At 39.2% G+C, this 23,040-nt stretch overlaps 1 protein-coding gene across 7 annotated transcripts in view; it reads left to right on the top strand.

Moving 5' to 3' along the window:
* PATJ (PATJ crumbs cell polarity complex component) overlaps positions 1-23,040 on the top strand; it is a 162,947-nt gene that overhangs the window by 2,410 nt on the left and 137,497 nt on the right. For 5 of the 7 annotated variants that reach the window (XM_076340044.1, XM_076340045.1, XM_076340041.1 and 2 more), the window contains exons 2-12: positions 5,051-5,240; positions 6,424-6,479; positions 6,562-6,728; positions 8,443-8,634; positions 9,963-10,102; positions 11,890-12,088; positions 13,750-13,878; positions 15,651-15,863; positions 19,631-19,733; positions 21,513-21,601; positions 22,859-22,997. In XM_076340044.1, the coding sequence (XP_076196159.1) occupies positions 6,458-6,479; positions 6,562-6,728; positions 8,443-8,634; positions 9,963-10,102; positions 11,890-12,088; positions 13,750-13,878; positions 15,651-15,863; positions 19,631-19,733; positions 21,513-21,601; positions 22,859-22,997 (1,393 nt within the window). In that variant the 5' untranslated portion in view covers positions 5,051-5,240; positions 6,424-6,457. Of the gene's footprint in view, positions 1-274; positions 306-5,050; positions 5,297-6,423; positions 6,480-6,561; positions 6,729-8,442; positions 8,635-9,962; positions 10,103-11,889; positions 12,089-13,749; positions 13,879-15,650; positions 15,864-19,630; positions 19,734-21,512; positions 21,602-22,858; positions 22,998-23,040 lie in introns of those variants that run through there. The other 2 variants (XM_076340042.1, XM_076340043.1) reach the window with 2 other exon arrangements.

Below are 23,040 nucleotides of genomic sequence, written 5' to 3'. Positions count from 1 at the left end.
CCTCTCAGCTGGAGGTGCGGGCCTCCCCGAGCCAGGAAGGGGTGTTTGCCGGCAGCGGTGCTCCTCCAGCCGGCCCGGCCCAGGGGCATCGGCGCTACGTGTCTCCCCGGCCGCGGTCTGCGGGCCGCTCCCGCCCCCGCCGAAGGGATGTGGCCCGGCCGTCCCCCGGGAGGCGGCTCTCCCGCCGCGCCGCCCCGGCTTCCTGCGCCGCAGGTGAGGGGCGCTCGCTTCCCGCTTCCGCCCAGGTGAGAGCCGGCGGCCATCGCGCCGCTCCGACCGCCGCCGCCGCCGCCTCCCGTCCGCAGGTACCGCGCGGCGGGGAGCCCCGCGCCCGCCCCTGCCCCTGTTCCTGCCCCGCCGCGGCGGCTGCACCGAGCGCCGCCCGCCGCTCCGGCGGCTGCCCGCGGCCCGGCCGCGCGGCCCTTCGCCTCAGCAGCGCCCCCAGCGCTGAGGGGAGCCCGCCACTGCCCCCCTGCTCCCTGCCCGGCTCGGCCCCGGCCCCCTGACAGTGTCGTGGGCATGACTTTCGGTAGCGAAGGCGGTGGGGCCGGGGGCTGCGCCGGGGAAGGGCGGAGGGGCGGCTCGCGGCTGGCCGGCGTGCGCCTGAGGGGAGGCCTCGCTGCCCTCGACGCCGCGGGAGCTGGCAGGTGTGGTTCTAGGGAGGAGGTGACTCTCCTGACAGGTAGAGTCAGCTTGTTGTGAGAGCTTTTCTGGAGTAGTTTAATTCCTTCTTCAGACACGGAGGCTCTGCCCGGCGCTAGTGCTTGGTTGTGGCATAGATCCTTGGGAGAAGCGTTTCCTACCATATCACTTCCTCAGCACCAGACCCGTATCTCAATGTGAACACCGCCATGGTCAGGATACTAGCCTGGAATCGGCCAGAGACTCCCACCTCGAGGCCTTTTGGGTTTCACGCACCAGGGGCCTCAGTGGTTCCCTGTTGCTGCTGGTAAAGGCTGGGGAGAGCTGCATGGCTCCTGATGGCAGGCGAAGGCGCTCCGGGACGCAGGAGTCATCTTAGTGCCGTGTTATGGTGCAAACAGTTTCCATTGCTTGGAGAGACTGTGTAGTGATGAGGAGGCACTAGGGAAGTAACACACTGTTTGCAAGTCTTTCTGTCAGTGCCTGTCAATTTGGAGATTCTTAACAAAGCCATTTTTTTTCTTTATTTAGGAGTTGATTAATAAGAAAACAGTTCTTTTGTGTTCCTTGTAAATTTTTGAAGCTTAGAAATTCAGTATGGTTCCAGGTCTAACAATTCTCATTCCCCATGAAGTGATTTGTTAGTCATGTACACTGTTGTCATAGTAATTCTAGGATTTATTGGCTAATTTCAGAGGAATATGACAATATTTAGATCTCGGAAACAAGTTTTCCTCAAGCTTTGTGAGAATAGGCTTCTGAGACCACGTTATTGCTCCACAGAGAATGGCTTCAGCGTGAGCTCACCCTTCTATTAGACATCAGAAAACCTACACCTGCACTTCCATGGAGGCTGAAGTCCATAAGTATTCAGGTTCTGCTTGTTAAAAGTTAGCATGCCTTGAGAGTGACTAAGGCTCCTCTTGATCTGCATGGAGACTGGTAATCACAGATGCAGGGTGGTGTTTTTTTGCTTTCCTCATCTTGTGGTCACTAATCATATGTAACAACAGGACACACTCAGTTTGCCCATGGAGTAGTTTTTTGATATTTAACAATATTTAGCTTTGACCTGCTTCACCCTGGAGATGCATGGTGTATTTGTGTTTAGGTACTCTAGCACTGTTCAGTTGTTTCCTTCTTTCAAGTGCTTGGAGTAGTCAGAACGTGCTCTATAGCACTTTTTACAAATACTGCAGCATTACACAGAACAGCAGGTTTTGGTGGTTTCATCTGAAAGGTGTGTACGTGCTAAGCTTGGTTGGACTGAATTCTTCTGTGCGTTACCAGGATGGGAAACTGAGCATAACGTGTAGGACAGCAAAATATGTGTTAGAATAGTGTTGTTTTTTCACAGTACATAGTCACTTGATGGCATGTAAATGATATAATTTTTTAATATCTGAAGTTACAGGTGATGCTGTGTTAGGACAATTTAGGATTAAGATGACACTAACAAATGCTGTTTTTCCTTTCTTTTTGCCTTTATCAAATTTTAAACTGTTTGGGCTGAAATTTTCCAAGTCCGAGATCTCTCTGATGAAGAAGATGACATGCGCTGTATCAGTCACTCCTGATAATAGGGCCAGGAAAAAATTACAGTCACATTAGTGCAGAAAGGTTACTTTGGATTGGTATGTACCCTTGGCTCTTCTGTGGCAGGCTGCTCAGATTGGCTGTGCTAGAAGCTTTTGAAAAACAGCAGCAGTTAGCACCCGTGTATTAAGGACTCACGGTATTTCATGTCCCAAAAGGTTACACCCACGCTGAACAGGGAGAGCCTCTCACAAGGCAGGACTTTCCCTGCAGGCAAGTCTCTTGGAAGGACACAGGTTGTTGGAGGCCAAGTTGAAGGACGTAGGGTAGAAGCGGTTGTAGTTGTTAGGTGGGTGGGGAGAAATGGGAAGAAGAATCTCTGCTGGCTAAACCGTGTCCTCCTTCAGACCTCAGCAGGAAAACCCTTATTTTTGTCTTTCAGCAGACCTTTGTGAGGGCACGTATTTGTCAAGGCTACTACCAGGGGTGTTGTGTTCCCCTCTGGCTCTGGGATGTGCCGGGGTTGAGCACCCCGTGTCTCCGTGCAAGTGGCAGGCGTCTGGCAGGGGGGTGATGGCAATAGAAGACTTAAACCTTTCAGCTCTTCTGATGACCTCTGCTGGCATCAGCATGGGGGAATTCCTTTTTTCTTAGTTTGCTTTTGAAGAAGATCCAAGTCTTAGGATTTCATACAAAACCTTATGAAACTTTCCTGCTCCCTATGATGCGTTGAGTTCAGCTCTCAAAAGTGAAGACAGCAAAAACCCAGATGCACGCTGTGCTGGAGTGTGGGGTTTTTGCTGGTGTTAGAAAACACTAAGCTTTCTGAAATTCATTATTTTCTCAATGATTTTACAATTATATTGGGAGTTGTGACATAAATTTTGAACTGAGGTTTGCAATTTTGTCTATCAGTAAGATAAATAAGTGGCTGTCAAAATCGGAGAATGGAGCTAAGGAAGTTGAATGCGGAGTGGGTGAACTGATTTTAACAAGACAAACCATAGTGTTTTGGATCACTATTCAAAATTATTGTCTAGGAGTGGACCTCCTAATTTAGCAACTGTCTGTTGACATCTTGCTTGGACTTAGCATCAGTGTTTGGAAATCGTTTAACGATAGGCTGTTTGGGTCCCCAAACATAAACAGCTCAATAGTATATGGAGTTGTGTGTTTCTCTGGTGCCCAAAAGCCAGTGTTAGAGACCTGTCCTCAATTATACATTACTTGAAAACTTTAAATTAGTTTATATTTTCAGGGATCCCCTCACACCAGAAGGAGCTGTTTACTTTAAAATATAACACACTTTTTTTCCCCCCCACTCTCTTTTTATGAAAGAAAGGAGAACAAAGAAATACTGAGGGTGGTTTTAACATATTGCACAAAAAAAAATATCATTAAAAACCATTGCAAGCTGGCTGCAGGCCAGCTTTGATCACAAGGAATCCCAAAGTGCTGTGTAAACTTGAACTGTTATACGAACTGTACCTGAGGTCCACTTTGGCGTCCACTGGTGCAGAGTGGTCTACAATGGCTCTTAGCAACGCTTTGGAGCAGCTCAAGCAGGAAGCTGAAACTGTCTTTAATCTTTTTTTTCCCCCTTCTTTTGCACCTCTTTCTCCAGGGGACTTCTGCCTAGATGGCAGATGTAGATCTTGTACCTACATTTTTCTGCTTAAATTTTTCCTCTTGGATCTGTACCCATCGTCATAATTACTATTGTTATACCTGCTGTAATGGAAAAAAGATTAATCTTGAAGACTGTCAGCGCGGCACTTTGAGGCTGTTTTTGAACGGCACAGGCTATTTCTCATGGTGCAGTTTGCCAGTGTATCTGAGCTACTGCAACCGCTAGCTGCTGCAAGGTGTGGTCCTGCTTCCCCAGCACTTCTTGCCCCCCTCCTGCATGCCAGTGCTGGCAGTTGAGAGCTAACTGGGCAAAAAGCTCACCCTACCAAAATGTGAAGGATTTTTCCGCGTGTTTAGCTCCCTGTTCCAGCTCACTATGGGATCAGATGAATGAGTGCAAGCACAGATGGAAAGGGAAGAACAAAATGCATGAAAGAGGGCTGGGGAGCTGGACCAGCCTCTTCGCTTCAGCTATTAGATGGGCATGGTGTTGTCAAGTTGGCATTATTTCCTGCCATGCTGGATTTCTTTTCTGGGTTTAATCTTTTCTTCACCCTACTGCTGGTTTAAAGGTGTTTCAAGTCACTTTTCCTCATAGGAGTTATTTTGCATCCCTTTCTGATGTTGGTTCGCTTGCTTTAGGGTTTGTTTGGTTGGGTTTTTTTCCCTCTTTTAACTGCTGATGTGAGGTAGAAAAATAGAGGAGGGAAGTGAACGGAGGGAAGTTAAATTGGGAAGAAAGAACAAATTTCTATATTCTTTGTCCTGTTTTGTTAAGAATCATGCAATATTTTTAGTCAAGGAGGTTAAGTTTTGTCTTTTTGGTTTAGATGAAGACTCAGGAATGTATAAGGAAATGGTATTTTCATCTGTTCTTCAGAATCAGATCTCAGCACAGAATCAAAGGCTGCTGTGCTCTTAGAAGTGTTTTATTTCAAATGGAAAAGAAAATAAAGCTGCAGCACTTACGGAAGTTCAGATGCATTCCTGAAAATCTTTCAGGGGTTGTATGGGTTTGCTACTTCAACTCTTGCTATGAGTTTGATTTAAAATGACCTCCTAAATCTGTTAATAGTCTTGCAAAGCGACCCATTTTGCTTGGCCCTGGGTGGAAACCATGCAAACCCACTGAGTTCTGCAGGAATTCCTCCAGGAGCCAAAGCTGCTTAGATACAGTAAAGTGTGCATAAATCTGAAATTGTGGTTTGTGACACACCTCCTTTTTTTTTTTTTTTTTTATTAGGTAAATCAGCTTAATCTGACACTTCAGGAGAAGAGAAGCTATTCACCTGCATACTTAATATTTCGTTAAATATCACAGTGTCCTGCCAGAACTCAGGATGTTTTCAGTGTGAGCACAGACAGCATCAGAGGCAGAGCTGAAAGGATCAGACGTCCTGCTGGGAGAGAGCCCCTGGGATGTGCTTACCCTGGTATTATATTCAGATGCATATGACCCTTTCTACTCTCGAATTGCAAGATTAAAAAAGTAAATACAGAGGGTTTTTTCCCCCCCATATATATATATATATGGCTATTTTTGTTCCGAAATACTTCTAAATATATTATTCTGAAATTACACTGTTATATACTGGGTAGAGTTAAAATTATGTAAATTGTGCTATTAAATGGCTGACTTCTTTCAGAGGAGCTTGTACTAAGTGAAGAAATCTTGTTTCTCATGTATGTTTTGGTATAACTGCCTTGACAGATTTCAGAATGACAGGCTCTGCACCAATGTAATAACATGCAAGTAAGGGTACAAATTTATTATCGCTGCTAATTGCAAGTCTGTTGTTTTTATACTGCCATTTAGGCCTCAGCCCCAGTTGGAGACCTGTTCTATTTGGCACTGTAGAGGAGCATGATAAAGGATATTCTGCTCCTTAAAAGCTTGTCACATACACAGAAAAGAGAAAGGCAAGCTCACATAGGAGAAGAGAATGGGCTGCTTTCACCTGTTAAGCACTGGGGCTGCGATTAGAACTGACCTCCCTTAGGAACGTGTTGGAATAGGGATTGATTTGTCCAATTTTGGGCCTTAATGCTCTGCTGTCTCGTGGGCGGAGGGAACTTCATTGTTTTATAGGGAGATGCAAGGTTTCACCTATATTGCCATGCAGCAGGGCTGAGCTATCATAAGAATACTGTCTACAAATAATTAATCGGGTAGAAAGTATCTTCTAAATAATAGGAAGATTTTAACTGTATGTATATTTGAAAAGATCACAACTTTAATGTCCATATTCAAAATAATTTGGTTGAACGTAGCTGTCTCTCAGTTTTCTTGGCCAATGTTTGTTTTTATAACCTGCATTTTTACTCATATTTGAAAGAGTTGTTCATATTCCTTCCTGTGTGTGAAAGGAAAAGCACACAGAACAAGGAAAGATTTTTGGATCTGCTGAAGCTGCAGTGCAAATAGCTATATTGAGAGCTTTGTTGAATACTTGGGGTAAACAACAAGGGGTAGTAGTATATTTTTTTTTTAAATTTGTTATAGTTAGCTTAGTATTTTATTATTGCATTTATTGACTGTGTATCTGTTAGCATACTGCTTGGATATATAAATCATTAATTTGATTTTTTTTTTTTTTTTTTTTAAACCTCATATAGGTTATTCTGAGTAATTCCAAAAATACTCTTCAACATGCCTGAAAATCCTGCTGCAGGTATGTGGTCTGAAAGTGATTACTTTTCTTAAGCAGTGAGAAATGAAGCTCTGTTCCTAACATGTACTATTTTGTGGTGCAGATAAACAGCAGGTGCTGCAGATCCTTGATCGTCTGCAAGCAAAACTGCGTGAGAAAAGAGATTCCCAACATAATGAAAACCTGACTGTTTTGCGTAACACACTCAGGAGCCCTTTGTTTAACCAGATACTGACCCTCCAGCAATCCATCAAGCAACTGAAGGAACAAGTGAGTGTAAAATTACGGTTGTTGGTGTGATGCTAACTATAGTGAATTTGGAACTTAAAACAAGGTATGTAGGCATGTGTTAATGAGGGCACTCTCATTGATAAGCTGTAACTTGGTGTGAGTGAAAGTTGGGCTTTTTTTTTTTTTGTCAAGCTATCGTCTACAGAGTCACTACTGAAATGAAAAGCGGTATTGCAACAAACAGGTCATGGGGCAACGTGTTTTGAACGGGATGCAGAAGAGGCAGGCGTTGAGAACCCATCAGTCTGAGAAAAGCATCTGCAAAAGACATCAGCTCTAGTACTTTGAGTTCTGAACACAGTTGGAACTGGGATCCTTTGTTTTTCACAGAAGCTAAACGCTGTTTATCAGCTAACTGGCAGCATCTTTTCTCCTTAAAAGACATCATCGCTTAGTTCCTGCTGACTTGTATAAGAATGGTTAACCTGTTTTGGGAAATATAACTTAGAAAACCACACCTGAAGATTTGCCAAGCTCTGATGCAGATGTACCCAAGCTAGCTTTAAAATGACTTGGCTCCAGCAGTGGAAGGAACTTGGGTAGATTGGTTTATAACGCCAAATGACACTTAGACCTTGTGGACATGGACATCAATGACACATCTGCATGAACAGGTCTCACCGTGCAGTTAGCAGAGTCAGGCATGCAAACTTAAAATCAGGGACTAACTTGGCATACCCCAAGCAGCAGCGATCCCTGTCTCTGCTGTTACCGCACCTGCCCAGTTGCAGATACAGAGGGTGGGTATCAGGGGGACAAGGCCGCCTTGCTGTCATTGCCAAATGTATTGCACGTGTTCCTGCCTGGGTGGCATGGTAGCAGTTGTGCCATTTATTCTTCCTTCCCATGTTCACAAAGGTGCTATATCTGCTCCTGTTCTTTCCTTCCAAAGCTTGGATGCATGCCTGCAAGCTATTAAAATGAATGAAAATGCAAATATATCTAAGATCATGCTTTGTGACTATGACATAATGGATTTTATATCCAGAATGTTCAGAATTATCATATCTAGAAAATTTTGTTGTTCTTGAAATTCTTTTTAAGCATGTCCCTTGTGAGCAATTTCATTGAGGATGAGATTTTTTCAGTTTACTATGTCGCACTGGGAATATTTCTGCATTTCTTCGTTATCTGTCAGGACTAGACGTTGAACTGCAAGTTCTAGCAACAATAACATGTTCAATGGTAGTTAGTTTGTACCCTAGGCTCTCTCTGGGGAGGAGATAATACAGACCAGGCCTTTGGCTCCTGAGTGACTAAGTGACTCTTAAAAAATTTAGATTCTTGTGCCAGAATTGTCTAGGTTTGCCTGACAGTTGCAACAGTGCTTGAGTGCCTCTTCAATGTTGTCGCTTTTGCATGTGTTTCTGGAATATCAGGGTGAAAAGAGGATAATGGGCACAGGCAGGGAAGCAGAATGAAAGAAATGGAGAAAATGAGTGGAGTAGAAATACAGCTGAAACATTCAGGGAATGTTTCCTTCCGAAAAACAGTTTAAACTTGATATGGTAGCTTGGTTAAAGCTTATATATTAACATTGCCTAATTTATACAGGTGAATATATTTGTGTGAATAGGCATATATGAACATATGTATGCTTACTTCTTTGGCAGTCTTCACACAAGATGATATATGTGGAAATCTCTTCTTTTGTTTTTAATAGTTTTTCTGCATCTTTGTTCATTTTCAACAGCTTAATTATATGCCTCCTGACCGTTCAGTAGATTTTGATTTTACTAAGAGAGGGCTACTAGTGTTTGCTGACAAATCAGTTGCTGCTGGGAGCATGTATACACCTTGCAGTTCACCTGAACCCAAAGCATCTACCTTCACTCCAAACCTGGGAGTTAACGAATTTAACGCAATCATCCAACAGATGGCAAAGGTAAGGCTCTCAGGTTTAGTGAACTAAACTTATTTTCCTTTAATGTCAAACTTTTTCTTGCAGGCTTTTGGAGTATATTTTCAAACATGCTCTTTTGTTGTGTATCTGGGAGTGTGGTGCCTCCTAGCCAGTAAGAGAGTAGAAGTGCTGACATTATCTTTCACAGGGAAAAGTTATCCTCAGCAATGGAAAGTGGTCTGGTGGTGTTTGGTTGTTGGCTTTTTTTTTTTCTTTGCCAATTTTTTCATCTTACTTTCTGCCAAATGCACCAATGTAGAAAAGAAATTTCAGTTGCCATTTTCTGCAGAAACTTGTTTTGATGGAGAGACTTGTTTTATCAAGTACATTTTAAATTGGAAATGTACCAACTTTGTTAATATATGAACAGTGCAAATGATTAAAAGAACTGGCATGTAGTATTTTATGTAACTCTTCATTTAGTATGTCTTCACTTTGCCAGACAGATGCTGATTTTATTAACATGTGATGTAGCATGTACCAGGTGCTTATGGAAGTTTTACAGGTGCAGACATCCACCCATGTGGGATTGGCATTTGTACCATAAATATATTGTTCTGTGTTGCTTTGAACCTTTAATTTAATTGGTTAGTTATGCCTTTCTATATTAAGTAACTGTTGCTAATTGACTACCTTAATGTAGCTGTAATATTTTGAGCATAAGTCTTCTCATTAGTGTGTCATTAACTCATCAGATAAAAGATTTAGCAGTAAAGACTGCACATTATTTTGGATAAAACAGCTGTGATAGCAGTGCATTCTCTAAGTAATATTTCCCAGTAAACAACCCCAGAAATCTTGTATTAGAACTGAAAAGCAGGCAGTCACAAAAGCAAACTTTTTTTAGCATTAAGTGTGAAGTTGCAGGGAGGGGAAGGAAATTAATTTCGTTATTTAAAAGCTGCAATCTTTTGAATGCACACCTAAAAATCAGCATTAAAAGCAAGGGGAGCCAAAAGACAAGTAATTTAGTTTAGCTATGTAACATTTCCAGAAATCCCAAATATATTGCTCTAGACAGCACTTCGTTCATAGTTTTCATCCAGTTTGGAATTCATCTCATAATGTGAATGAAGTGTGAAAGCAGCTCTTAAATTCCCTGAGGTTTCAGAACCTCAGAGTGCTTGCATATCCAATACTCTGCTATATTAAAAATAATAAATGGAGGAGCTTTTATAGAAATAACATATTCAGTATTTTGCCTTTGTTTAGTCTTAGGAGGAGAATAATTCTCCCGATGTTCATAAATTTTAAACTAGCTCATTCTATTGCATTAAAAATTAGTAAATCAATTTTTTCTGTTTTATTAGGGGAGACAAATAGAATCAATAAAGATTGAAAAGCCTTCTGTTGGAGGTCTTGGATTTAGCGTGGTTGCCCTCAAAAATCACAGCTTGGGAGAAGTTGGTATCTTTGTCAAGGAAGTCCAGCCAGGAAGCATAGCTGACAGGTGAGATCTTTATAATTGCGTTGGAAAATTGCAGTATTTCCGTCAAGGGAAAAGTCACAACTTTCACGTTGAAAACTCTATCAGACTAACGTGTTTGTCTGGGTTACCTGGTGGGATATTTTGGTGGTGGTATCTTGAATTTTGGCTTTTCAACTAAACGGACTCATGTTTTGAGGATCAGATTTTCAGATGAGTTTTAAATATCCAAGCCATTCATAAATGGAGTTTCCAGAAAACATGACTGACTTAAGAGAATCTTCAGTACTGATTAAAAAACAAAAGAAAACTTGGAAAAGAATACAAAGAAAATAAAAATTAGCCTCTGTTTGAATTTTTATGCATTGTGTCCCTGAAAGATTTTTTCCCCCCCCTTGTTTCTTTATTTATGTGCCTATGACAATGCCCTATTTATAGTTGGTTTTACTGTTTGTTTCCTGTGTAAATTTAGATCCAATCCTCCCAACAGATCCCTGCACAGATGTCATCATAGAATCAAGGCTTCAGGCAGTTTCTTCCCGTATTGTCTGTGGGTTTTCACCCAACAACAAAAGACAGAGCAATCCTTTAAAAATAAAATGTGATTGTAAAACCACAAGAGTTGGCATGAGACAAATGCAGTGCTTGGAATTATGTTTCAAGAAAATGTGTCTAGATTTCAAGTCACTGGTGTCACTTTTTAAATAACACATGTCAGGAAGTGCCAACACAGGATGACAAAAAGAGTGGGGAGAGGTTGGAATGATAATGGCTATGGGCCCACAGAGAACACACTAGAGAACACTTAAAGAAAAGCATATTAGGCTCTTTCAAAGTGGAGACAGATGGACTGATCCGGATGTCAAAGGAGGGTGAATATCTCACTTTAGGATTTGATGACCTGCTGCTCACTTTCTTTGATGAGAGAATCTAAAATATGGTTAGTGCTTGAAGAAAGTGATTTCTGGGAAACGTCTTAAAGATTGCATGATAAAAAGGAAGTTTAAAATGCGTTAGTTAAGATGTACAGTTATATTGTTTCGGAGTTTAAAAATTTCCCCAGCGTGCTTCCCATTTTGCTTCTGAGACAAGATCTCCTGGTGACTTTTTTTGGATTCCTACAGAGCTTTGAAGGCAATGTCTGTCTATGTAACAGTGTGGTCTCGTGCTCAGAATGAATATTTAACAAAGGAGATGAGTGATGGTTTCTCTCTTGTCACAAATCTAAATTCATCACTAGGGTGAATTAACTGTGAAATTTATATTATCTTAAGGTATAAGTTGAACTGTGTATTGCTCGAAGAAAGTTTGATGTCTGAAGTTTGATACTGTAAATTTTGAGTAAAATATAATTATGCAGCTCATTGATCTTTAGATTAAATAATGATACAAAACAATATCATAGCCTGAGTTGTGGGTACTTAGAGTATCATGTAGTGCTAAACATAATGAAGAATAGTTCCTAGTTCATTGTATAACTACAAAAATAATTTTTTTCCGCCCTGTGATTCAATATCATCAAGAAAGGATGAGGGAATTTCATTGAATTTTGAACAGAAGCAAAAGAAAAAACTGAGCAAATTTCTGTACTATGATAAAGTTGGAACAAAATACAGCTGGGCAGTTCAGTACAGTGTGGATTGCATGTAGTTTGTATGTTGGTGAAGACAGTCTAATAAGCAGATTTTTTTAATATATAAATATTTAACCTTGCATAACTGTGTATTTTGCATGTTCATATTTAAATTACACAAGCCTGTTGTGAAGTCACTAATGCTGCATTTTAAAATTTCTTTTAATGTTTTGTTAAGGGATCAAAGACTAAAGGAAAATGACCACATACTGGCCATTAATTGCACCCCATTGGATCAGAACATTTCCCATCAGCACGCTATTGCCCTCCTCCAGCAATCCACAGGATCTCTACATCTGGTTGTTGCTAGGGAGCCAGTTCAAGGAAACAGCAGAACTTCGGCTGTCTTATTAAGTGATATAAATCCACCTGAGACTGTGAGTTGTTCTAATACTGTCAAAATCAGATTTTGAACTATGCTGGATATTTTTTTGTGGTTGTAATTGTTTGTGTTAGCAAGCTTTACATATAGGGATTTTTTTCTTTAATCAGATTTTATATGCGATGACACTTCATTTAGACTGATCATGCAATAAGTATAAGGCTTCCATTGCAAAGCCGCATGAAGTTGTTATAAAATAGATCCTGGGTTTTTATGGGATAGCAGAAGCTTTAGTAGATCAACATATTCTTAGCAGCAGGGTCTGTTCAGCATGGGCTGGGTAAAGCATTTTACGAGTATACCCAGCTGAAACCTACTTGTGTTCAGCAATTAAAGATGCTCTGATTACATCTTAAAAAGTGTAAACATAACCTATCATGAGCACTGCTTGAAATATCGCAACCAATTTAAATTTAAACTGCTCAAAACAAAAAGCCTTGTCTTTGTTTTAAAGACAAACAAAAAGTATCTGTTAAAGAACCTCTCAATCCCTGTTTATTTATCAGGGTATTTTTAATCTGCAAATTTCATTGATTGCGAACCCTTCTGTTTTCTTGAACAAGGAGAGATTGTCACTGGGACGTGTAATAAGCTAGGGCTGAACTTCCATCTGTGTTCAAACCATATGGTCCAGGTGGCTTCACTGAATTTGGTCGAACTGCACACCTAAATCCAGGGTTTGCAATATTGGAATCTTAATTTATTATGCTAGTAGGTTTTGATGAAAATCTGGTTAAGAGCAGTGCTTTTCCTTATTCTCGGTAATTATTTCCCTCATGATTATTACAGAGCTAGTGAAATCTGAAGGTTTTAGTAGATAATCAATATTGTTTATTGCACTGAAAATTTTAAAGAATTAAACTTTAACTGCTTTTTCATTGAAAGATCTGCACTGAACAGACTAACAAAATAAAACACAAATATATATCTCTACAGGGGGTCTTTAAATGTCTTTTATGATATTTAACTGGCTTTGGCAAAGGTTTTCAGTATGCTAATAAATCTTTTATTCACAGAAGACTTAAATCTGCCTACTTTGCTCCATTTTGGTTTCTGTGAGATATTCTGACAGAAACATTGGCTGGGTTTGGGTTGCTTAACAGCTTTGTTATTTTCAGATTGTCTTGTAGAACATAAGGTCATGGTACAGTGAAGCTTAGAAACATGCTTCCAATTCAGTATGGCAGAATATTGTACTGCGCTATTAATTCAGCGTGTACTGGTGGTGTTTAGAGTGTGTAAGTGAAATAGCAGAAATAAGAATTTGGGCAATGCTAAGTGAAAACGAGGCCAGTGCAAGCTCCTTGCCTCTGTTTTTCTCTGTTGTTTGCAGTATTCTAGATTTCTGAAAAACTAGAAGGATAGTTTTCGTTTTGGCAAGAAAATCTTAAAATTGCTTTTTCTTAGTCAAGCTTTTTCCTAGTATCCTGTTATCCTGAAAGTGAAGGACAAAATGTATGTTTAAAAACAGATGAGAAATCCCACTGCGTATTTATAAGGAAATGAAGCTGACTGAACAAAATCCAACAGATCTCTAGTATGTGGGGTAGAGAGAGAAAATTGCTCTGATTAATTCTCGTCATTCCCGATACATGTGAAAGTGAGAAACATTAAAGATCGACTGAAATGAAAATATCCTGTTTTTATTAATTGCAGATTCACTGGGGCCACGTTGAAGATGTTGAGCTGATTAACGATGGTTCAGGATTAGGCTTTGGAATTGTAGGAGGAAAGTCGAGTGGAGTAGTTGTAAGAACAATTGTTCCTGGGGGATTAGCAGATCGGGTAATTTGTTATATTATGTCACTTCTTGTTTGATTGTAAAGTATAATTAACTGGTTTTGACAGTCTTAAAATAAACTAATATACTTAAACAAAAGGAAGCTGATAGCATCAAAGTCTGAATGCCAACACATACTTTATAAATAAATATGTTGAAGGTATGATTGAGGAAAAAGTCAGCACCTGATATGAATTAAGTTGTTTCTCAGACATTTTTTGGCTTTTGTAACATTGTTGAACATGCAGAAATTCTGAAAAGTTGTCTAATCTTCTAATACTTTCAATACTTTTGATATTTTCAGCCTTTGGTCAGTCTGGGGGAGGACAAATACTCTTAATGGATTTGCACATCCTCTGTAGAATTTGGCACATTTGGCAACATCTATAGGGACAACCTCTCCAAATGAATTGTCGGGCAAGAGAATCTGCCCTATTGAAGTAATTGTGTTGCAAGATTCAGTTTATAGATTGAAGATGTCCTATTTTTAGTGGGTTTCATTTTAAAGGGGTTTTGATCCCTGCCTTGCGGTCTGACCAGTTCAAGGAGACATTTAGGATTGATGCAAAGCCTTTTGAAGTTACTGATATCTTTTAAAGTTGCACAGGTACAGTTTGCAACCTTTGATTGCTAATCTTTAAAGACTCGGTGCTAAGTGTTGCTCCATTTCAGGAGTAGAACACATGCAATAGCACAACAGATTTGGATTTTTAATGTGAATTTGGTCATGACAAGTTACAATATTTGAGGTCTGGAGCCCATGCAGACAAGATCTGGTAACATACTAAAGAGAGAGGCTAAGGTACTTCCTCTAGTATAGGATGGAAATGAAAACTGGAGATTCAAAGAGCTTTACTGGAAAATGTTGGCTTTTGCTTGACTGCCTCCCTCTGAACCTGTCATGTATAAATGAGTATTTTTTAATTATTGTGTAACACCTGTTTTGCTGTAAGGAATAAAGTGTTTTGGCTACAAATGAAGCATGTAAGTTAAGAACTCACCACATCATTCTCTGCTGAATGAGACATCATTAAGAACACGTGAAATAATGAGCACATATACATGTTAAAATTGGATGAGTTTGTAAATGAGTTTGAGTTAGTTCTGGGAATAACTCCGCTATGATTGCTGCATAAATCAATGCACCTAAGGTGGTGGAGCTGTGCTGATCAATACCAGCTGAGGATTTGGTCCTATGAATGCTTGCTTATAATAGAAATGATGATGTAGGTCATGAATCATAATTATCATGTAAAAAATGGTTTGTGTGGAGTCTTGTTACCGTCAGTGGATTTACTCGCTCGAGTTGGAGCTAGTCATATGAGAAAAGCATTGCCAGGCTAATATAGAAGTATGAGGAAAAACTCTAAAAAGTCCTAAATCAAAATGCAGTGCTTTTTATTCTAACCCCTATGCAATGAGGAGTATTCTGTGAAACAGCAATACTTAACAACCTGTGAGATTATAAAACATTGTTGCTGTCTGTTTTCTCCTAAATGAGAAAATAACCACTTTCTTAGGAATGGTGCTATTCAGCTTGTGTATCTTACTCAGTTTTGGAAAGGTTGATTTACCGCTCTTGACTACTGTGGAAAAAACAGTGCAAATGCTTCCTTGAATTATTTAGTATGTTGCCGTGGTGGTCAATTTTATGGTATTTTCTTGCATTGGCTCTCATGGCCATGAAGATGCCTGTACACAGTTTCAATTTTGTAATGGAAAAGATATTTTATGTATCGACTGGAAACATTTTTTGCAATTTTATTTATGTTTGAAGGATGGGAGGCTCCGGACAGGAGATCACATCTTACAGATTGGAGGGACCAATGTGCAAGGAATGACCAGTGAACAAGTTGCCCAAGTGCTGAGAAACTGTGGGAATTCTGTTAGGATGATCGTTGCAAGAGACCCAAAGTGTGAAATTGTGGATGCTCCACCAGCTCCTGTGAGCTGGCCAGTCAGTACATTACCTTCCTTTCAAAATGGAAATGTAAGTATCTGGTGTTTACTTATGACATTTTAAAGTATTTTTGTGGCTGATGATCAGAAAGGAGGAGGAGAACAGAGTGTTCTTGAGACCTAAAGTGCTTCTCCTCTTTTGAGTTTCCAGATATCATATGCATGTATTTAAGTAGTCATTATTATAGCCCTGCCTTCTATATTTTTTTCCTTTTTCCTGTGTGTTATTAATACCTATAATCTTGGGATCGGAACGACCAACTTTACAGAATTTATTTCAGAGTGGGTAATTTAATTACCAAGACCATAAATGTTATCGATAAATGTACTTTTAGTTCTCCTCCTTAGCTCATCACATTTTTGCTAATCAATCATTTGTAAGTGGATTTAAAACTTGACTGTGAATTTCCCTAGTCTGAAATCCAGAGTGCCATGGCCACACCAGAATTATTCAGCACAATCATCTTTTTATGAAACATAAGTGTAATGTTTTCATAGTCTATGCTACTGTCTGTGATAGGAAATATATCTAAAAATCTTGAAACTTGTTTTAGCAAATCTTATCATGGTCATATCAAAGTCTCTTGTTTTTGAAGTCATTCTTTTCAGTTTTGAGTAATTAAAATCAACAAATGCTACACTAAGTGTACAGTAGGTCTTGAAACATAAACAAAGCTGTGCTTGTGTACCATCTGCTACTACTGTGCTGCTTAGATTTAGGTGTAGAATCTGAGTAGCCTTTTCTTTCTTGTCTAGTTTCTTGAATATGAGTGAAGAGAGCTATTTTTTTTGAAGCACCATTTTTAAAGGTCAGACTAGCAGTCATATTGTTACAAACTCACCTTCTCACTTACTGGGCATAGTCACTGCAAAGGCAGCTATTAGCTTTGTGTCTTGCGTGTCTCTGGAAGACTACTGTGGCTGAAGCTGTCAGTAAAGTATTTTGGTTCCTTCTCAAGCCCCTCTTCTCAGAAGAGGGATTGGTGTAGTAGGAAACGTGAGTGGCAGAGGGATGGGAGGGGGTAATCTATGTACATAAGGTTGGAGTCTTAAAAGTGGGCTTGCCTAATACTCTGAAAAAAGGCTTTCCTAGAGAATCAGCATCGTTATGAAGCATTTCTTTCCTGTCTGTGTCATATTTTCCAAGGCCCATATTAGGAAAAAATAACATGGTCCTAGTTTTGTTTCCTCTACAAAGTACTATTTTCCTTTCTTCCCCGCCTCAAAGGCGGGCCTCTTTGTCACTAATTGACCCCAAGCATTGTAGATGCTGCAGTCTTTCTAAAATGTTATTCCTTCTGGATATCTTTTCAGTGTCCTCCTTATTCCTGCTATGTAGTTTAGAGGGGAAAAAAAATCACGTTGCAATTTCATCTACTTCTTTTTGAATGTCATCTATTGTTTTCTGAACTAAATAGTGCCTTCATATTTAGATTTGAAAAAACTCCTCTTTCTGGTGTTAAGAGAGATTTGCTGAATTCAAGAATAATGGCTAATCTGAATGTATTTATTAATTTAATGATGATTTTAATGGTCCACCTTTCAGTTTGTGTCTGATTTACAACAGCACTTTTTCCTATAATCTAATTTCTCTCTGGTTTCTGAGTACTTTCACTACCTGTGAGCTTTGGAATAGAAAATATTTTCCTTTTCTATTTTGCAAACCAGCAGAAAGGCATTTTTAATATATGGTCAGGTTTTTTCAGTTTTATATTAATATTTTATTTCCTTTAAATTTCCTGTAGTAGAGAATAACTGAAACTACTTATGTCTGTGCACGGGCACAAGAAAACAGTCATATTATCTGTACTCCAAGATACTGACAGCAATGTTAGCAGCCTACTTGTGCTGACTGTATTTAGGACTCCGTACCTTGATTATTCCAGACTCCACTTCTAATGTTTTGCATTCTACCAGTAACACTACTTAGAGAAAATTTCTGTAGCACCAGAGCACTGACTATGAAGGGCTTTTGATTGTCAAAATACCAGGACTCTCAAAGCCATAGCTCCATTTCAGATGTTGCTATAGGCTTGTTTACTGTTTTGGTTCCGTCTCCTAAAGATAAGTGACAGAGCATCAAAACTTATCATCATCTCCATCAGCGTCTTATGGAGCAATTGGTTGGAAAGCATTTAATGAGCTTAATGAGTTGGCTACTGGAGGAAAGTGTGTGTGTGATAAGAAAGGAGATAGCTGTCCATCGATTTCTCTTTCAGTGAAAAGTGAAATAGGTACAGCCATAACTTTGGCCTGCTTTTAATATAGGTCCTTCCAAAGCTGATATTTGGCAAGCATTTGATTAAACTTCTCTTTTGTTCACTGTCTTAAGAAATGTTTTCCAATTTCCCGGTCCATTTTTTGCTGTTGGCAGTGACACTATCCCTTTTGATTTGATCACTTTAACAGACCTTACTCTGATCATCATCTTTTTGATCTCATTGGGCTGTATCTGACTACCGAAAACAAACAACTTGATGTATTTTAATTTATCCTTTGCAATCCCAGATCTATGTGCTTGATTGTTTTTCTCTTTAGTATCACCAATGTCTTTAGTGTGTCCTGTTTGAACTCTGTTTTGCAGGTCTGATTTTTGCTTGTCAGAGTAGAGTTGCACAGACATACTGAGGCCAGCTTTGTGGGGACCTTTTTCCATATACTTCTCCAGTGTAAGGTCAGATCATATTGTAATCTTAGCTAGTGGCTTTTATGGTTTTTTGGTAATTGTAGTAAACGGAGGGTTCAGAGAACAGGTCATGTTATGTGCTTCTCTTTTTCAAGTATTGCTTGTTATGAGAAGTCGTCTCATCAGTTCAACAATAAAGCATTTACAAATCAATACTCTCCTTTCCTCTGTTAGGTCTTAAAAATAATTTTCATTGAATGCGAGCTAATGAGTCTTTTGCTTCCCATTGCCTTAGACAACCTGGAGGCTTCCAGTGCTCTTTGCAATTTGGTGGCGTTCAAATCTGAACAGGATCATATCAAACTTGTTAAGCTGATGTGTGTAAAGTTGACTTTTGGAATGGTTTTGTGGTTTGGGATCTAGCATAAAAACAAACAATAAGCTCAAACATCTACCTAGTCTCCCATATTTGCATTTAAGTAGGCAACTGCTTCTGTAGTAGAGATGTGTCTGCTATGTATACACGTGGTTTCTTTCATTTCAGGGCATCAAACCTGTTTCTGTTTTGAGATCCCTTTCCTGCTGCCCCTCACTTCCTTAGCAGGTGATAACAAGGAGAGATAAGCATCACTTTTTCTGACAGAAATGTGTGATGTGATAACACTGTCTATTTATGCCAGGTTTTTTTGCTTCTTAACTGTCCAGTAGAAAGAGCTCAGGCAAGTGCATTCATGACACTGTTTATCAGTACTAACGTATGAAAGGGTGAGAAGAAATTCTGAGGGCATTCAGGGTTTCTGTTGTCTTCTGGGACTGACTGGGAAGTTTGTTGTTACCAAGTGGCAGCAGAATCCAAAGGGAAATGGCCCCTGAGCAGTCTAACAAAAACCTTTGTTTTCCATAAAATATAAATATTATACCTCTGACAGGTATGTGGAGAAAGTATTAGGAAAGAATTTAAAAAGCAACTAATGACTTTGGGTGACATGTTATTTTCAGCAAATCTGGGGTATATCTCTTTTGCAAATATGATCCCTCCTAAAATAGGAAGATCAAAATCACTGCTCACTTCTGAAGATCTTAATTAACCTGCAATATTGTAGTGGTACTGGGAAATGACGAGGTGGGGGTTTTTTTTGTTTTTTTTTTACTGTCTTGTGCTTTATTTATAGGATAATACCAACCTTTTTGAGACCTATGATGTGGAACTTATAAAAAAGAATGGGCAAAGCCTGGGGATAACAATTGTTGGATATGCTGGCACATGTGATGTAGGTGAGTTCTACAGGGTTTAGTAAAGTCTAAGACAGGGGCTTCTCAAATACCCTTTATTTACTATGGGGAAAATGGATAGTGCTTCTTTGAAACAGTGTAACTTACAAAATCTATGAAGAAGATATTTGGAGAACTTGCTGCAAAGTGAAATTCAGCCACAAAAAACTTTAAAGAGTTGTAATTGGCTTAAAAAAATAATTCCCACTTGACTGCTGGACTGTGAATTTTACATGCTTATGTTGTTATTGTGCAAGATATTAAACTGTAACAGTCAGTTCCTGCATGTACAGACTCTAACACAGTCAGGTTCCTGTCCACCCTGTTTTTTGCCCCTGTGGTATATAGCACAATTCAGTGCATTTTAAGAAGAATTTCAAAAACAGAGTATTGGATGTCCCCAGTTTGCATTAACTTTTGAATGGCATCTTCAGTATGTACAAAATAGCTCAACAAGCAACTTCCGTTTGTTTAATGAATTGTAGGTGTTAGAGTGGAAATGATCAGTCAGATTAACTAGCCCATCCCTCTGCCAGGCAGGAGATGCAGAGAATCTTAGCTGTGCGTGATGCGTATGCCACCTTCACAAGATGATGTAGTTGTCTTTGGCAGATGGCTGTTTCAGTGTCTAAACTCTGGGAACAGATTAAAATACCTGTGCTAGGATATGGGAACATGGAATCAGTTTGGGTTTTTTTCTAAATCCTCTTATATTAGAGCTGTTAACTCATCTTTCAAATATTGGTTCCACAAATGATAATAACTTTAAAATTGACTCAACTGAATATCTGGTTTTACACAAAGGGGTAGGGCTTTTTATCCCCTTCCCTTCCTCATGGGACTGAAGAAAGTATTTTGGGAATATGGTGCAGCTGGGGTTGCTCTCCAGCCCTCTTCATTCCCAGGAGATCCTCTTCTGTTGCCGGTCAGGAATCCCAGGCCAATGCAGTGAGCACTGGGAACAGGGTTGGGGAGGAGCACGTGTCAGGCAATGGGAAAAGGTAGGTTTGAAGCACTGGTAGAGGGGTTTTGGTGAGCATGGACAAACCATGTTGGGCAGGTGTCTGAGGAAGGTTAGTTTTCAGAAAAGGACGGATGAAGTGTCAAGATTCACTAGAATTAAAGATCAGCATCTCATATTTTGCAGGAGTTTGTGGAAAGGAAGGTTACTGTTTCAACTGATGCTTGGGTTTTTTACTTTTTTTTGTTTTGTTTTTATTTCCTTGTTCTAATTAGAAGTTAGAATTAATAATCAAATGTCAAACAAGACAAAGGACAGCTTTTCTGATTTCTATGTTGTGGGTTGGTTTTTTTTTTTTTAAAGAAAAATCCTTTTTCATTAAGATTTAAAGTGCTAAATTCTTTAGCTGTAAGATGATTGAAGTCCTGATCAAAGTACTTAAGCACATACTTTACTTTTAGCTTAGGTAGTTCTATTGAAATCAAATGCAGCATGGAATTAAGTGATTGTGGTTTAAAGCCTGGGTAAGCACAAAGATGAATCCATGGAGGAGGTGGCCTTTTGTGAGCCATTTTAAGGAAAAAATGTTGAGGTCAGTGTACAGGTGGTTGTGTTGGTGCTGTTTTTTCCATCAGAGATCCTCAGTCGTTCTATGTCAAGCTGTGTGAGTGGTAATGTCCAAATGTTGGTGGTTTACAGAATCATAACTTTGTGGACAGAAGTGTTTGAAAAAGGCTATAATTAAAAATCTTAATAAGAAAAGAAACAAATTAGGTTAATGTAGTGACTTGTTTCTCTTCTTCCCCTCCCTCTGCCAACAGAACCTTCAGGGATTTTCGTGAAAAATATAATACCTGGTAGTGCTGCTGACCACAATGGCCAAATTCATGTTCATGACAAAATTGTTGCTGTAAGTAAAACAGTCGTCTTATATATTGTTGTAGAACTAATACTTCATTACACATCTCAGTGTTAGAAGAACAACGTAGTAAAGACTTTCTAAAATTAATTAAACCTCCTCCGCTTTGCAAAGGAAATAATTTGGTGGTTTGTATTTGTTTAGGTAGATTTGTAACAGAAATGAGCTTTGGCTTGCTGTGGTTAAAATATTGTTTTATATTCAAAGAAGTAGTAAATAGTAGTTAACTATGAAAGAGGCAAGCATTTGGATTAAAATATTTCAGAGTGGAGAATCTTGGCTTTTGGCCTGAAGTAAAGATGAGCAGCATTAGCTTCTATTTGAATTGAATGGGATTTGTGGATGATTAAGATTTTGCAAGATGCAGCACACTGTTTATGGTCCTTAATGACTGTGTAGCATAGTGTGGATACAATCAAAGTGTTAATAGTCACAATTTAGGTTTAAAAACCCAAGCTTATGTGTAGAAAAATTAAAAACCATTGAATAACAGTGAATTGAATAATAGCCAATTTTGCATTCACAGTACAAGCAGGAATGAATTACACAGTCTTTTTGTTTTAAGAGATAATATTTATAGAGATATGATTTTAAATTACTTTTAAAATGTGTGCTATGCCAGACCTTCCAAAGTCAGCTTCTCCTTTGTGAGAGCAAAAATTGATACAACCTTGTGCTTTTATCTGCAGCTTTGCAGGAGAAGCCTCTATTGATGCATGATCTAACAGTGAGGTGAACAGAGTATTTTGGGTGTAAATTAAAATATCTGAATTAATATAAGAATTGGGCTGTTCAAAGTGGATTATACGAACAGTTATGTGTATAGGCTTGTGTGGGGCATGTTAGAAATCCATGAGAAAACTAACAGTGATAATGAACTGAACAGAGTTCTAGGTTGACTGCTCTTGCTGGGAAGTTTCATCCACAATACTCCTCAAGCTGTTTTTTGTAAGCAAAAAAATTGTAGGGGAAAATCACTGAATACTTAGATTAGTAAATTCTGTTTTGTGGTTGCCCCATGAAGACAGAAGAAATTACTGTTGTGTTTCTTTTTAAAATGCATTTTGAAAATATTATCTAATTAGTGAAATGTATCTCATTTAATGAGATTGTTTTGCAAATACTACTGTTTTGGGTGAATAACCCTATAATTTCTGCACAAAATAATGTGGATGTTACTTACAGTGTATGGTACGGCCTAAGAACGTAATGTGATTACTATTATATGACACGATTTTCTTGTTTTAGGTTGATGGAGTTAATATACAGGATTATACCAACCAAGAAGTGGTAGAGGCATTGCGTAACACAGGACAGACTGTACGCCTTACCTTACTTAGAAGGAAACCTTCTTCTACTATTTCTTCAGAAAGACCTTCAGGTAGAGGTAATCCTAATCACTCAATTTACAGTTACCTAATTTAACAATT

This window comes from Aptenodytes patagonicus, chromosome 5 (assembly GCF_965638725.1).
Source record: "Aptenodytes patagonicus chromosome 5, bAptPat1.pri.cur, whole genome shotgun sequence".
In the NCBI taxonomy this organism is placed as follows: domain Eukaryota; kingdom Metazoa; phylum Chordata; class Aves; order Sphenisciformes; family Spheniscidae; genus Aptenodytes; species Aptenodytes patagonicus.
This window is presented reverse-complemented; position numbering and strand designations above follow the sequence as displayed.